At 53.1% G+C, this 14,422-nt stretch overlaps 1 protein-coding gene across 4 annotated transcripts; it reads right to left on the bottom strand.

Moving 5' to 3' along the window:
- Positions 1–4,066: 4,066 nt before the first annotated feature.
- LOC102459953 (phospholipase A and acyltransferase 3-like) lies at positions 4,067–11,587 on the bottom strand. Of its 4 annotated transcripts, none has more exons than XM_006125051.4 (6): positions 11,447–11,587; positions 9,747–9,870; positions 7,104–7,225; positions 5,482–5,584; positions 4,855–5,123; positions 4,067–4,345 (listed from the first exon to the last, which is right to left on the bottom strand). In XM_006125051.4, the coding sequence occupies exons 1-6, from the start codon at positions 11,570–11,572 to the stop codon at positions 4,244–4,246; spliced, it is 846 nt and encodes a 281-aa protein (XP_006125113.2). In that variant the 5' UTR covers positions 11,573–11,587; the 3' UTR covers positions 4,067–4,243. The 4 variants fall into 4 exon arrangements, with proteins under 4 accessions (XP_006125113.2, XP_006125114.2, XP_075795234.1 ...); XM_006125052.3 differs by lacking the exon at positions 11,447–11,587 and adding an exon at positions 11,300–11,437; XM_075939119.1 differs by lacking the exon at positions 11,447–11,587 and adding an exon at positions 10,908–11,278.
- Between the last annotated feature and the right edge of the window lie 2,835 nt (positions 11,588–14,422).

Below are 14,422 nucleotides of genomic sequence, written 5' to 3'. Positions count from 1 at the left end.
GAAAAGCCTGTCTTCTTCTGTTAATAAACCTGTTGTACTGTTAATCTATCCCAGTTGATGTGGCAAGTTGTTGGTTTTTGTCTCTTTAAAGGAGAAAATGGATTGTATTATTCTTCTGGCTGTTGCAGGGGAGGGCTGGACATTTCAGAGCAGAGGGGTTTGGGAACATTTGGGACTGGGGTGTTTGTTGAGGTCACCTGCTAACATCAGCCAAGGCTGGAAAGGCAAGAGCATGTCTGGTGACTGCTGGCAGCTGTTGGATACAATGGGATTGAAAGCAAGCTATACAGGGAGTTCGGGCTGGGTATGTGTCCTGTGCAAGGAGCCACAAGTAGCAGCAGCTTTCTGTGGCATGCCAGAGTCTATTACAGGCAGTGACACAATTGCTCACTGGTCTGACTCATGCCCCAGCATCTGACACTTACTTACTCACCTTGATCAAGTCATTGCTTGATCTGCTTTTGGAGCTGGTAAACAGAGCAAGCTGCCCAGGTCTCTTCCGGACAGGTATTTTCTCAGTCCTCAAATCATTTCTTTGGCTCGTTTTTGCATCTGCTCCAATTTTTCAACATCCTTTTTAAAGGAAGCCCAACAGAGCAGAAGGCAGCATGGCAAGGTGGGTCTTACCAAGGCTATCTTCAGACATAAAACCAGCTCATTGCACCTACACCCTGGTTATGTACCCCAAGTACCAATATCCAACACAAATTGCATACCTACCATATCCACGGCTACGTCTACATGGCCTCTTATTTGCAGAAGAGGCAATGCAAATAAAGTGCTCATTAGCAATTTCTCGCACTTCATTTGCATAATCTCTTCCGATGCTTTTTGCAGAAGAGCTTTTTGCGCAAAAAAAAAAAGCAGTGTAGACGGGTCCGTTTTGCACAAAAAAAATCCCTTTTGTGCAAGAACCCTTATTCCTCAAAAAATGATGTTTACAGGTTCTTGTGCAAAAGAGTTTTTTTGCACAACACAGACCCACAGATTTTTTGGCACAAAAATCTCTTCCGCAAAAAGCATTGGAAGAGAATATGCAAATGAAGCACGAGAAGATGCTAACGTGCGCTTCATTTGCATTGCCTCTTCTGCAAAAAAGAGGCAGTGTAGATGTAGCACAAGTGTTATTTGGGGAAGTCAGTCACATCAGAAATACTGAATCCAGACACCTGAGCTAGTAAGAAAGTTACAGTCGCTGGAGAGAGACATTTTTAGGGTTTCAATTACAGTACTGACCAGAGGGCCTGACCGTGCTAAGGGCCCATATCATGCTAAATGCTGTAAAGGCCCTGACCAAGGTCGGGGCTAATGTGCCAGGCATGCAGTGCTAGGGGTGGCTATCTAGGTCAGAAACTTTTCAGAGTAGGGGGTGGTTGCGAAGGTCTGAGGACTCTGTATATGCAGCATAAGACTCTGTTTGATAGGGGCATTCTCTGTGGATATTTGGCAGGATTCTTTACCGTCTTAGTTAGGCTGTAACCTTCCATCAGGCTGAATCCCTCACAGCTGGTGGTGAAGGAGCACCCTTGGCTTAAGTGCCCAAGCTTTGAAACCAAATCTCACTGAGCCAGCTGAACAGATTTATCAGGGCAAGGTTGCCTGGCAACAAAATCACCTGGGCCTAGGATCACCTGTGCAGGGTGAGGCGGGAGGAGGGAGTCACCTGACAGCCGGACCGGGCAGGTATAGGGAGGCTGATCAAGGGGTGGACTTTAGCCTTTTTTGCTAGCTCAAGCATGGAGATTCTGTAGCAGGGGTCTGAGGAGGTAGAGGAACCTGGTCCAGCTGAATGCAGGAAGGGTGAGCTTCTTGTTTGCTGTAGATTTTTGCATCTGGTTAAGTGAGGTGTGTAGTGTTGTGGGTTCCCTTGCACAGTATCTGTGTGTTTTGCTACACTCACCATGTGACCTGTGAGACTGCAGAACTGTAACCTGCAATGTGGGTGCTGGGAGAGGATGTGGTTATACTATGGGGGAGTCAGCTGATTCCAGGGGCTGGGCTGTAGGCTGGGTGATTATAGCCCTCAGCAGGTGCTATTAGATAGAGGGTCTGCACCAGGCAAGTGTGTATTGGGACCCCAAGACTGGGGCTGGGTATAATCTCTGGAGGCTTGAGATTTCTCTTCTTCCTTCTGCTCCCTGATTGGGGAGTTGGTGTTGGCATGCCAGCCCCCCCATCAATCTGATTGGCTGTAATTACAGCCAATAGGAACAGTTGGGAGCAGTGGGCAGCTACAGATGCATGTATGTCCTTGGGGAGCTGTGCCAGGTAAGTGCCCCTCTCATTACCCAGCCTTTGTACCCCCTCTTTGCCTCCTGCACCCTCCTCCTCACCCAGATTCCACACCCTAAGTCTGCTTCCTGGCAGCCCCCTCCCACATACTGAACCCCTCATTTTTGCTCCCACTGCAGGGCCTTGGAGGGTCCACAAAATCTGCTAGCCTGCCCCCTCCCAACTCTGGTGTGTGTGCAGAGTGCTTTTCTGCTTCTCTGTCCAAGGCTGTGTGAGTGAGGCATGTGTGCGTGCGTGGTCCCCCAACTGACTTTTCTGTGGGTCAGTGGCCCCTGACCCAAAAAAGGATCCCACCCCTGCTCCGAAGACTTAAACACCTTTGGATCCCCAGCAGTCTGGTGAGCAACCATGAGGGGTCACTCAGCTGCAGCTGTGCCACTGGAATAATGGGGCCTCCATCTCCATTGGAGTCTGGGCAGTGCCTGGAGCAGTGGGGCCAGAATCCTTACAGGGGCTTCTAGCTATCGGGGTACAATCTAAGGTTGCTAGGCACCTGGGACCCTGGTGCTCACCAGGTTGCTAAAAGTTGGGTTGACCAAGTGTGGTGAGCTCTGCGTGGCTCCCAGAAGTAGCCAGCATGTCCTCGCAGCTCCATGGCACAGGGTGGCCAAGGAGGCTCTGCACACTGCCCCTGCCTGCAGTGCAGGTGTGGCCCAAGTAGGAATGTTAAAAAGCGCTTAATATGGTAATCATGTAGCTGCTGCAAAGCTTAGCTTTATACTTGCCTGCCCGGCTCTTGGGAAGGAGGCTTCATCACTGCCCTGCTGCAGCAAAGCTGCCTCCCCAGGAGCCAGCTCAGCCTAACAGATAAGCATCATCATGTCGGTTACCTGGCTAGTCAGTTAAGCTCGAACGTCCCTAGTCCTAAGCACTGGTTTTGCAGCTCCCATTGGCCCCTAGGAGCTGGAGGCACATACCGGCGACTTCCGGGAGCCACCTGAGGGAAGCGCTACCTGGAGCCTGCTCTCTTCATTCTGTCCCACACGCCAACCGCTGACCCCCTCCCCTTCCCATCTACCTCCTGGAGCTCTGCACCCCCCGTGGCCCCTCCTGCACCCCAGAGCCTGCCCTCCCACATCCCAATCCCCTGCCCGGTGAAGATGGGGGAGAGCCAGTAATGGAGGGAGGGGAGATGGAATGACCAGAGGCCAGGGCCTCAGAAAAGGGGCAGGGCAAGGGTGCTGGGTTTTCTGCCATCACAAGGTTGGCAGCCCTAGCAGCTAGCATTAATTCTAGAACGCCCGCTGATCTGGGGCTTTGCATGGCTGTGGGGGCACCAGGAGAGCTGCCTTGAGATGGCAAGGGGGGACCTTTTCAAAAGCACCTAAGTCCCAATGACTTTCAACAAGACTTTGGCTCATAATTCACTTAAGTGCTTTTGAACATGTGACCCTTGATTATTTAGAGGTGAGCTAGTCCAAAAGCCAGAGCTCCCCCACCTCCCCTCCAGGGCTCGGTCCCTGCACTGGACATGGGATTCTCACCACCTTCCTCCCACCAGCTCAGCCACTGCCATTGGACCTGGGAATCCCTCCCTTCACCTCAGGGCCTGGGACATGATGTAGGCTCACAAAGAAGTGGCCAAGATCTTCCCATACATCTGTAGTCAGCAGCTCCCACTTTGACCCAAAAGAACCAAGATCAACCCCTGGCAAGAGAGACCAGCCTTAGAGCCCCCGACCTCCCCACACAGTACCCCCAGGGTGGCAAGACCCCAGCATAGGCTGGCTCCCCCCCTTTGATTGAAACCCCCACAGGCAGGCAGTGACTGTGGTGACTTTGTACTAATCTCCTGGTTTTATTATTGTGCTGGTGAGGGGGTGGGGAGGATGCTAACCCTGTAGAGGACAGAGCAACACATACAAAGCTCCTAGCGCACCCCCAAATCAGCTGCAAAGTCTCTTCTGCTTGGATCCAAAAAAACCCAAATCCCACTGATCCACTCAGTCTGTTACTGGTTCTGGCGTTTTCTTCTTTGGACTGCAACCCCAAGGAGGCCCAGGGCAGCCAGCCCGAGCCCAGCAACGCTCACCCCCACCAAGACATCCCGCACCTGTAAGACGAGAGAGGAAGAGAATCAGGATGAGGGGACAGTCAGACACCCTGGCCTGTTACCAGTGCAGCAGGAGGCAATGGGGCCTAGGGGCTAGAGCACAGGACTGGGAGTAAGGATACCAGGCTTGTATTCCCAGCTCTATATATAGTGATTCACTCCCCCACCTGTACTCTGTGCCTCTGTTTTCCCCATCTGTAAAATGGGGTAGTCATACTGGCCTGCTTTGTAAAGCACATGGGGCTCTGCAAATGAGAAACCCCCTGGAAGAATGAGGGACGATAACTGCAGAGCAGCAGTGGGCTGCAGAGCCACCTGCACCAGTTAAATGTGGAAACACTCAGAGTGACTGGCCCAGGATGCTCAAGGAATCAGGGGCTGGGCTGAGCTGAGACTCCAAACAGCCTGACTCAGGACTCCCTGCTCTCACCACTAGAGCCCACTCCCCTCCCAAAGTTGGGAAGAGACCCAGGAGCCCTGCCAGGAAGACAAGGAGCCAGCCCCCGCACCTGGTCGCTCCTGGGCACGCCGTATCTCAGCTCCGTGACGAAGTGCTCGCAGTTCTCGCTGGTGACTTTGTAGGACATCTCCTGGCCCACCAGCTGCTCAGCGGCCCGCACAATCTTCCCCACTGGCAGTGGGGGGAACTTCCTGTCGTGCTTGTTGTTGAGCCGGTAGCGGTGCCTCCCCACCACATCCTGGAGATGCTCCTTCTTCACCAGGGCCTTGTTGGTCAGGGTGGCCATCAGGCTGGCAAAGGCTGCTCCAGGCACCTCACCTTGGGATGAGAGTCGCTGAGAATGGAAACGAATGGAACTCGGGGACGCCAATTCCCACCCCCACCTCTGACCACTAGACACCACTCCCCTCCCAGAGCTGGGGATAGAGCCTAGGAGTCCTGGCTCTGAGCTCCCTACCCTCATGCTCTTACCACTAGTCCACATTTCCCCTCAAAGCTGGGGACAAAGCACAAGTATCTTGACTCCCAGCCCCCCTCCTCTAACCATTCTCCTCCCACTGCCTGCAAATCTAATTCTGTCTCAAGTCTCCCTGCTCCACCATTCCTTGCAGCAGACATGCTAAAGGAGCAGAGGGGGTAGCACTTTGCTCTAGGCATTGGTGAAATCAGGCCTTACTAGGGGGGGCCAGGTGAACAACATAGCCGTCTCCCACGTAGATGGCCCAGTGCTGGTATCCGAAGCGGAAGATCTCAATCAAGTCCCCTGGTTCCAGCTCTGCCTGCAGGGGAGGGAATGGGGTGGGAGGTTACGGTCAGGCCCGGCACAGGTGCACAATGTAGAGGGACGTCCTGCGTGACTCGTTCAGGGGATCAGTCTCGACTCCAAGCATGATGGGTGTGAGGCTAGACTGTTGAAATGGTGACAAGATTGTGACAGAAGCTGAAGATGTGCCAATCAGTGCAAAAAGCAACACCATCAGATGTGCAGGCTGGGGGCAAAGAGAAGTCAGAACACAGGGAGCCCCACAAGAGGCTTCCTGACCCTTTAAAGGGATACCACCCCATTCCCACCCACTAACCTGCTTTCTCCAAAGCAGTGTGACCTAGTGGACAGAGCACAGGCTTCGGATCAGGAGACCTAAATTCTATTCCCAGTTTGGCTGCTGGCCTGTGGGGTGACCTGGTGTAAGTGGTGTCCCTGCTCTGCCTCAGTTTCCCAATTTATATTGTCGCTGATGGTATTGACCTCTTTTGTACTGCACTTTGCAAGCTCTGTGTAAGAGCCAGCTGATTTTAGATTATTACATCAGCCTGGGAGGTGGGAGGAGGAGAAGAGAAGGGGAAATACTGAGCCCTATTTCCTTTCCCAACTTGCTGGATCAAAGTGTTCAAGCTGGAGTGTCTGAGGTTTACATCCATTAGAGCCAGGTGCCCCAACCAGGGCCTCCCAGCAGTGGGGGAGAGACACAATGGGCTAAAGTGCTGAGGTTGGAGGAATGCCAGAAGCTGAGGGGAGAAAAATGTACAAGTTCAGCAAAATGGGAGCCAGCAAGCCCTGGGCTGCAGGATACAGGGCAAAGCCATTCCACCTCAGCTCCAACTGCAGGGAGGGGGTGGGCCAAGTTGCGACTGATCTAACCTTTCCATTGCACATCTTTTCTGGGTTGGGCTTGGCTGCATTCCAGACTCAAGGAGCCGCTGGTCGCTTCCCAGGGGAGACTGGGTGCCCTAGTGGGTAATGAACTGGCTAAGACTCAAGACACCTGTGTCCTTGCCCCAGCTCTGCCATGAGCTGGTCTCTTTGTTTCCCCTGCTTTGGGGCAGAAGCGATCTCACTTGGGGCCTGTGCAGAACCTAAGCCTAGCCTCACACTGATCTCAGTCCTGAATGAAATCAGGACCTCAGTTGTCAGGCACTACACAGACATGCCCCCCCCCCCCACTGTGATCAAGGCCCCCCCATTGTGTGCCAGGCAATGCACAGACATCAGGGTTTCACGGTGCTAGACCCTGATTTGAGGTGCAGGGAGGAGAGGGGAAAAGTATGGGAGGAAGTGGCAGAAAGACCCCTGCTGTCATTGATTTTGCAGGGTGGGCACCCAGACACTTAAATGGTGGGCAGCAGGGTAAAAGCCTAATTGTTTATGGCCTACTTAATTATGACTGATTAGGAGTACTGATTATTTCTGCTGTGGTAGCATCCAGGATCTCAGGCATAGATGCTGCCCAGACACACAGTAAGAGCATGGTGGGAGCTGCATGTGCTTGCTTGGTCCCCATCTGCCCCTACAATGCTCACAATGGAAGGGCATGTTTTCAAGGAGCTGTGGGTCTCTGTTTTAAGGCTTCTTTTCATCTCGTCGTCTCCAGGCCGGGTCTTGAAAGCAGACTGGGCAGAGCCACAGCTCGCTGCAGATGCACCTACAGGGACAGAGAGATGGGTGCTGAGGCTGGACTGCAGCCCACAGGTGTCATGAGCTGAGTGGGGGCTCAGCCTGCTTCCTAGTCATAACAGGTAAGTGCATCACAATAGAGTTACCATGGTAAGTCAGGGCTGAATGGGCCATGCAGCTTGCTCTACCTTATATCTCACTGCTGTAGAAGAAAACACCTAGGGAGAAGCTAAGGCCAGGAGAGAGCCCTAGGGGAAGATCAGGCCGGATTTGGGGAAGTCTGGTATTTGGTACACCTAGCACAGGCTTGGGGAATGTAAGGCCAGCGGGCTGGATCTGGCCCTGAGGCTCAGAGCTCCCCACCCCCCCAGCATTGGCCAACACTGGTGCTCCAGCCCCTCACCGCCCCACTACGGTGCTGAACCACCAAAAAAATCTACCAGCCTGGGCCCCTTTAGTCTCTGGTGTGAGGGGGGGGGAAATGTGGGGAGTGACCTTCTGCTTCTTAGTCAGGGGCCATGTCAGTGAAGGCTGGTTTGTTTGTGGGTTTTTTTGCTTCTCACTTGTGTGGACCCCAATAGGTTTTTTTTTTTTTTCTGTGGGTCAGCAGCCTCCAACCCCCAAAAAAGCTCCCCACCCCTGTCCTAGCAGCAGGGACAGGACAGTTCAGCCAGATCCCCAGCCATTCAAGCGAACTGCCCTGGTAACACGAGCTGGAATGAAAGTAACATAGAGGGGACCTGGAACTGTTCTCCTCCCCCTGCCATTTATCTGGTGGTCAGCTCATCCCTGATCCAAGGTGAGGCTGTATCCCATTGTATCAAAAGTATTTCCATGGCAGGGGTGGGCAATAATTTTTGACTGGAGGGGGGCAAAAATTCAGGGTTGGGTGTTTTTTAGAAGCCCTGGTCTGCGAAGGGGCAGGGCCTCAGGTAGAAGGGGCAGGACACTTCAGTGCTTCCTGACCCACAGACCCTGATTGGTATGAGGGTGGAGGAGCATGTAAAATCTTTGTGCCCCCCAGAGAACCACCAGCTGTTCTGAACAGCTGGCAGTTCCCTTTAGGTACCCATGCCTCTGGTGGCAGAAGGAGACTTCGCATGCTCCCCCCTGCTTCCCCCAGGTCAATTGGGGCCTGTGGAGGGGGAGCACACAAAGTCTCTGGCTCCCTGCTCCAGTCCTGCAAGGGAGTGCAGCACTTAGTCAACTGCCAGCTGATTGGCCTGGGGGCAGTGTGTGAATTCTCCTCCTCCCCTCCTTCTACCCTCTTCTCTCCTTTGCGCCCCCCCCCCCCCCGCCCCCAGGGTGCTTCATGTGCTCTCCTGTCCCCAGGCCCTGATTGGTACGGGGGTGGAGGAGCATGCAAAATCCTGCCTTCAGGGGGTCCCTGGGGATAGGGCAGTTGCTTGGGGAGCACAGTGGTGTGTTCGAGTCCTGGCTGCCCTGGGAACAGCTGGATAGCCAACACAGACTGCCCCAGGAATGGACCAGGCTCCTGCCTCAGGAAGGCACAATAAGGGACCCCCTGAAGGCAGGGTTCCCCCAAGAAACTCCCCCGATTGGTGGGGGGAAGCAGCAGAGCCCCCATGGGCTGAATCAATGTGCTTGGTGGGCCAGATCTGGTCCTTTTGCCCACCCTGTTCCATGGTCTGCATTGTACATACATGGTGGGTGCGTCTAGACTGGCAAGATTTTGCGCAAAAGCAACTGCTTTTGCGCAAAAACTTGCCAGCCATCTACACTGGCCGCTTGAATTTGCGCAAGAGCACTGACTCTGTAATGTACAAAATCAGTGCTTCTTGCGCAAATACTTTCATGCTCATGCTCTGGAAAAAGCCCTCCTGCGCAAGAGGGCCAGTGTAGACAGGGAAGAACTGGTTTGCGCAAAAAAGCCCCGATAGCTAAAATGGTGAGTAGGGCTTTCTTTGTGCAAAATCGCGTCTAGATTGGCACGGATCTAGATGCGCTTTTGCAGAAATACTTTTAACGGAAAAGTTTTTCCCGTTAAAAGTATTTCCGCAAAATCATGCCAGTCTAAACGCAGCTGGTCTGATTGTCAGCTATGGAGCAGGATTGGGGGCACACAGATGAGGTTTTAAATCTGCTCTGCACTTCCCATAGTTTTACACTAGGAAGGGGGGGTGTACAGCAGCCTAGAGGGTACTGTAATTTACACCTGGCTTCCTAAAGCATGAAGAATCACCACATCTTCGATCCAGTCTCTATGCCAGCGGGGGCAGATGGGCCTGTCAAGAATTCAGACAGCAGTTGCATGCTAACCAAGGGAGAGTTTCTTGGGGGTTCCAATTGTGCTTCTCCCATTTATGCTTCCAGAATGGATAATGGGAGCTGTCTAAGCCCTCACTGTGCAGTTTTGAGCCCCTGGGGAGAATCTTGGCTGTTTTTTTTTCCCCCCCAAACACCCTTCCTTCCCCACCCAGTCACATGAGGGTGTGATGCATGTCCAGCTACACTGCACAAGCAAGGGACTGTGGAATCACGCTACAGCCAGACACCACTGCCTCTTCACATCTCCCATTGCTACTTACCCAGTGGTGTCAACGTGAGACACGTCCCAGGCAGTGCTTCATGCTCGCTTTGCCGCAGCGTGTGGGGGGGTCTGGAAGGAATCGGTTTCTCTATTGGCTCCATGACTCCAGATGCTTCCTTTGCCTGGTGTGAAAGAGAACAGTGGTTCTAATAAACAACTGCCAGGCACTAGCTTGGCTCTGGCGTTACCATGCAGCAAGGCACCTATTTCCAGGGTGCAGCCAGTGGCCCCCGCTTGGCTCTAGTAAGGAGTGTGAGAGCCCAGCTTGAGCACCTATTGCAGGAGAGGGAAATGATCTTTTCCCTGGGCAGCCAGTTCACAAATGGGTCAGGAGCTTGGGTGGGGAGCCTAGAAGAAGCAGATCCTGGAGGATAGGGCACTAGGAGCCACTGGGGCTTGGATCCTCGGGGGGGGGGGGGGGGGGGGGAAGCAGATCACTACACCTGGGTATTAGGAGACCAGCAGAGAGCTGGTCCTAGTGGTGGTGGGGACAAGTCCCAGAGGCAGAAGGGGCTCTAAGTCTGAGGGGAGCAGGGACAAGAGCAGCAGAGGGAATGCAGGGGTTAAAGTGGATGCGGGGGGGGGGGAGAAACTTCAAGGAACAGGCATGAGTGGCTCTGAGGGACAGGAGGAGGGGGGAGATAGTGGGACCCCGGGAAAGCGCTGGGCTCCAAGGGGCAGTAGGAGCCTACGAACAGCAGGGGCCAGATCCCGGAAGGGACCAGATCCTGGGGCAGTAGGAGCCGGGAGGGGGGTGGATCCTAGGGGCAGTAGGAGCCGGGGGGGGGGGGTGGATCCTAGGGGCAGTAGGAGCACGGCGGGTGCAGATCCAGGGAGAAATAGGAGCGGGAGGGGGGTGGATCCTAGGGGCAGTAGGAGCCGGGAGGTGGGTGGATCCTAGGGGCAGTAGGAGCCGGGAGGTGGGTGGATCCTAGGGGCAGTAGGAGCCGGGAGGTGGGTGGATCCTAGGGGCAGTAGGAGCCGGGGGGGGGGTGGATCCTAGGGGCAGTAGGAGCCGGGGGGGGTGGATCCTAGGGGCAGTAGGAGCACGGCGGGTGCAGATCCGGGGAGAAATAGGAGCGGGAGGGGGGGCGCGGATCCAAGGGCCAGACCCGAAGGGCGGTAGGAACCCGGAGGGGGGGGCCGGACTGCTGCGCACTGGGTTGCCGTAGCAGCAGGGCAGGTTTCCAGGCGAGCCCCCGACGATCCTCTCCTCCGGGCCGGGCGGCAGAGGGCGCCGCGCCCAGCGCGCTGCTGCGGGTGCGTCATGCGGCTGGAGGCTGCAGCGGGCCCGGGCTGACGCTTGGTCAGCAGCTCGGGCGTGAGGTCGAAGGGGCTCCGCCCAGCCGGTCGCTCCCCGGCCTCCTGGGGCCCGTGGCGAGAGGCGCGTGAGCCGGACACGAGCCCTGGGCCGGGGCGCAGCGCCGGGCGGCCCGAGCAGGCTGGACGCGCCCAGCAGGACTCCCGGGATGCGGCCCCAGGCTCATGCCGCGCGCCACCCCCCGCCCATCGTGGCAGCCGGAGTCTGCTGTAACGTTGTTGTTCGCTAACCATCGCCCCCACTCCATGGGGGCCCCAGGTCGCTGGCTACTGTGGGGCTGGGCAGCCAAAGCGCCTCCCCCCGCCGGACCCGGCGTGCGTTGAGTTCATGGACCAAATTACATCCAGGTTGAGTGCTGGATTTTGCAGGCAGCTCACCCTGACTTTCCACGCAGCACAGAGCAAGGACCCTCCCCCAAGGATTTCTCCAGCAAGGTCCCACCCATCGCTTTTAAAGAGCTCCAGTCTTGATGCAAACGCTCCCGGAGATGGAAAATCCACCATAGCCCCAAAATGCAGGACAATGTAGCACTTTAAAGACTAACAAGATGGTTTATTAGATGAGCTTTCGTGGGCCAGACCCACTTCCTCAGATCAAATAATGGAAGAAAACAGTCACAACCATATATACCAAAGGATACAATTTAAAAAAATGAACACACATGAAAAGGACAAATCACATTACAGAACAGAAGGGGGTTGTGGGGGGGGGAAGTAAGGTGAATGCCAGTGAGTTAATGATATTAGAGGTGGGGAAGGGGAAATGTCTGTGAGCTAATAGTATTAGAGGTGATAATTGGGGAAGCTATCTTTGTAATGTGTAAGATAGTTGGGGTCTTTGTTAAGACCGGTGCGGAGGGTGTCGAATTTTAGCATGAATGCCAGTTCAGAGGATTCCCTTTCAAGTGCAGATTTGAATGTCTTCTGAAGTAGGATGCAGGTTAGCAGGTCATTGAGACTGTGTCCTTTCTGGTTGAAATGACAAGAAACTGTTTTCTCTTTGTGATCTTGTCTGATATCTGTTTTGTGGGCATTAATCCTTTGGCGAAGTGTCTGAGATGTTTGTCCAATGTACATAGCAGATGGACACTTTCGGCACATGATAGCATAGATTATATTTCTGGATGCGCAGGAATATGTGTTCTTGATCTTATAACTCACTTGGTTAGGTCCAATAATGGTATCAGCAGAATGAATATGTGGACAAAGCTGGCAACAGGGTTTGTTGCAAGGGAAGGTACCAGGGTTGGTATTAGTGTGGTATGTCCTGTGGTGGTTGGTAAAAAGCATCTTGAGGTTAGGTGGTTGTCTATAGGAGACTATGGGTCTGTCTCCCAGAGCCTCTTTGAGTATGATATCCTGTTCCAATATAGGCTGTAGTTTATTGATAATGTGTTGGACAGGTTTAAGTTGGGGGTTGTAGGTGATGACAAGTGGTACAACCGCATCTGCTCTAATCCCACTGACAGAGACCAGAAGCTTCAGGATCTCTACCAAGCATTTATAAACCTCAACTACCCACCCAGAGAAATAAAAAAGCAAATTGAAAGAGCCAGACGAATACCTAGAAACCATCTACTTCAAGACAGACCCAAGAAAACCAACAATAGAACACCACTTGTCATCACCTACAACCCCCAACTTAAACCTGTCCAATTATCACCTCTAATACTATTAACTCACAGACATTTCCCCTTCCCCACCTCTAATATCATTAACTCACTGGCATTCACCTTCCTTCCCCCCCCCCCCATCCCCCTTCTGTTCTGTAATGTGATTTGTCCTTTTCATGTGTGTTCATTTTTTTAAATTGTATCCTTTGGTATATATGGTTGTGACTGTTTTCTTCCATTATTTGATCTGAGGAAGTGGGTCTGGCCCACGAAAGCTCATCTAATAAACCATCTTGTTAGTCTTTAAAGTGCTACATTGTCCTGCATTTTGCTTCAGCTACCCCAGACTAACACGGCTACATCTCTACCACTATTCTACATAGCCCCAAAGACATCAATGACTAACCACAGCCAAGCTCTTGTTTTGTTGGGGAAGCTTTATTTCTAGGCTGAACTTATCTAGCTTTAGCTTCCAGCCACTGGATCTGTGTGTAATGCCAATCCCTCCATCTTCTCCAACCCTTTGCTTCCATTGAGATCAAAGCACTCTCAGCTGACCATGACTTTACCTAGCTCACCCAGCAGGCGACTGGCAAACCTGGACTAGAAGGCCTTCTTGGCTGTATCCACTAGGCCACACTGCACCACTGTGTCTTAGTAGCCCCCCTCTGTAAAATGGGGATAGGGCATTCTTCCTCCCAAGGTGCCAAGAGGTTAGCAGGCAGTGGGCTGCTACTCTAGGGACAGAGACAACCATTAGCTTGACACAGTGACCTCACCACACTGCACCCCTGCTGAAGGAAGTAACATGGAGCTGGTCCCCCAGTCGTTTGAAAGGTTGAATGGAAACTGAAAGATGACACTGCAGAGCTGAGAATTTAAGGGGCCTGACTTTAGTGGTATAGTCTTAATACTTAATGTTTTCTTTTTAACATTTGGAGAAGGTTCCTCCCTCCAAAAAAAAGCTTTTAGTGGAATCAATTTGAAGCCACTGGTAATTCTACACTGGGAGAGGAATTTTTCCAAAGATAACTCAATGTGGGGGAATCAGCCCAGCATAATCATCCATCCACTCCCAAAGAATCTTGATGCCACAGTTGGTCCCTGTTAGCTAAGTTTCACTCCCACCCTCTTTAAAGCCTTTGCAGATTTCACTCCCCTCATCATGTACTTCTCTTGGACTCCATGCAGACAGCTTTTACGGGGGCAAGTTGGAAGGGCATCTTCAGGGGGACAACTGGTGGGAACTAGCCAGGGCTAGTAGGGAATGGCTTGATAGGGAGGTGGTAGAGAAGGCTTCAAGTGGGCAACATGAAGGTGACTTCAGATACTTACAGGACTGGGGAATTTCAAAAAGAGGCTATAGATCAGGGTTTCTCAACCTATGGGTCACCATTACATTTCAAAAGGGTTGCCGGGGGTGGCTCTACCCCCCCTCACCCTGTTTAATTGCCTTGGGTCACTTAAGTCTTCCTGAATTGTCAAAATGGGTCCCATCTGGAACAGATTGGGAACCACTACTATAGATAGTTCAACATATTCCCCCCCCACACTGATGCCTGCAACACCAGTCCAGGCCCACAGACAGAGGCAATACACTGGTGAGAATTTTGATGAGCCAAGGAAGTCTCCAGCAGAACAAGCCTCAAACAGCCAAGGGACAATAGACACAGAGAGAGGCACTGAGCCTCCCAGGGAAAGGGATAACCCCCACTCCCTCCCAAATAAGGTGCTGTGACCA

The sequence above is a fragment of the Pelodiscus sinensis genome, chromosome 11 (genome assembly GCF_049634645.1).
Source record: "Pelodiscus sinensis isolate JC-2024 chromosome 11, ASM4963464v1, whole genome shotgun sequence".
NCBI classification, from domain to species: domain Eukaryota; kingdom Metazoa; phylum Chordata; order Testudines; family Trionychidae; genus Pelodiscus; species Pelodiscus sinensis.
This window is presented reverse-complemented; position numbering and strand designations above follow the sequence as displayed.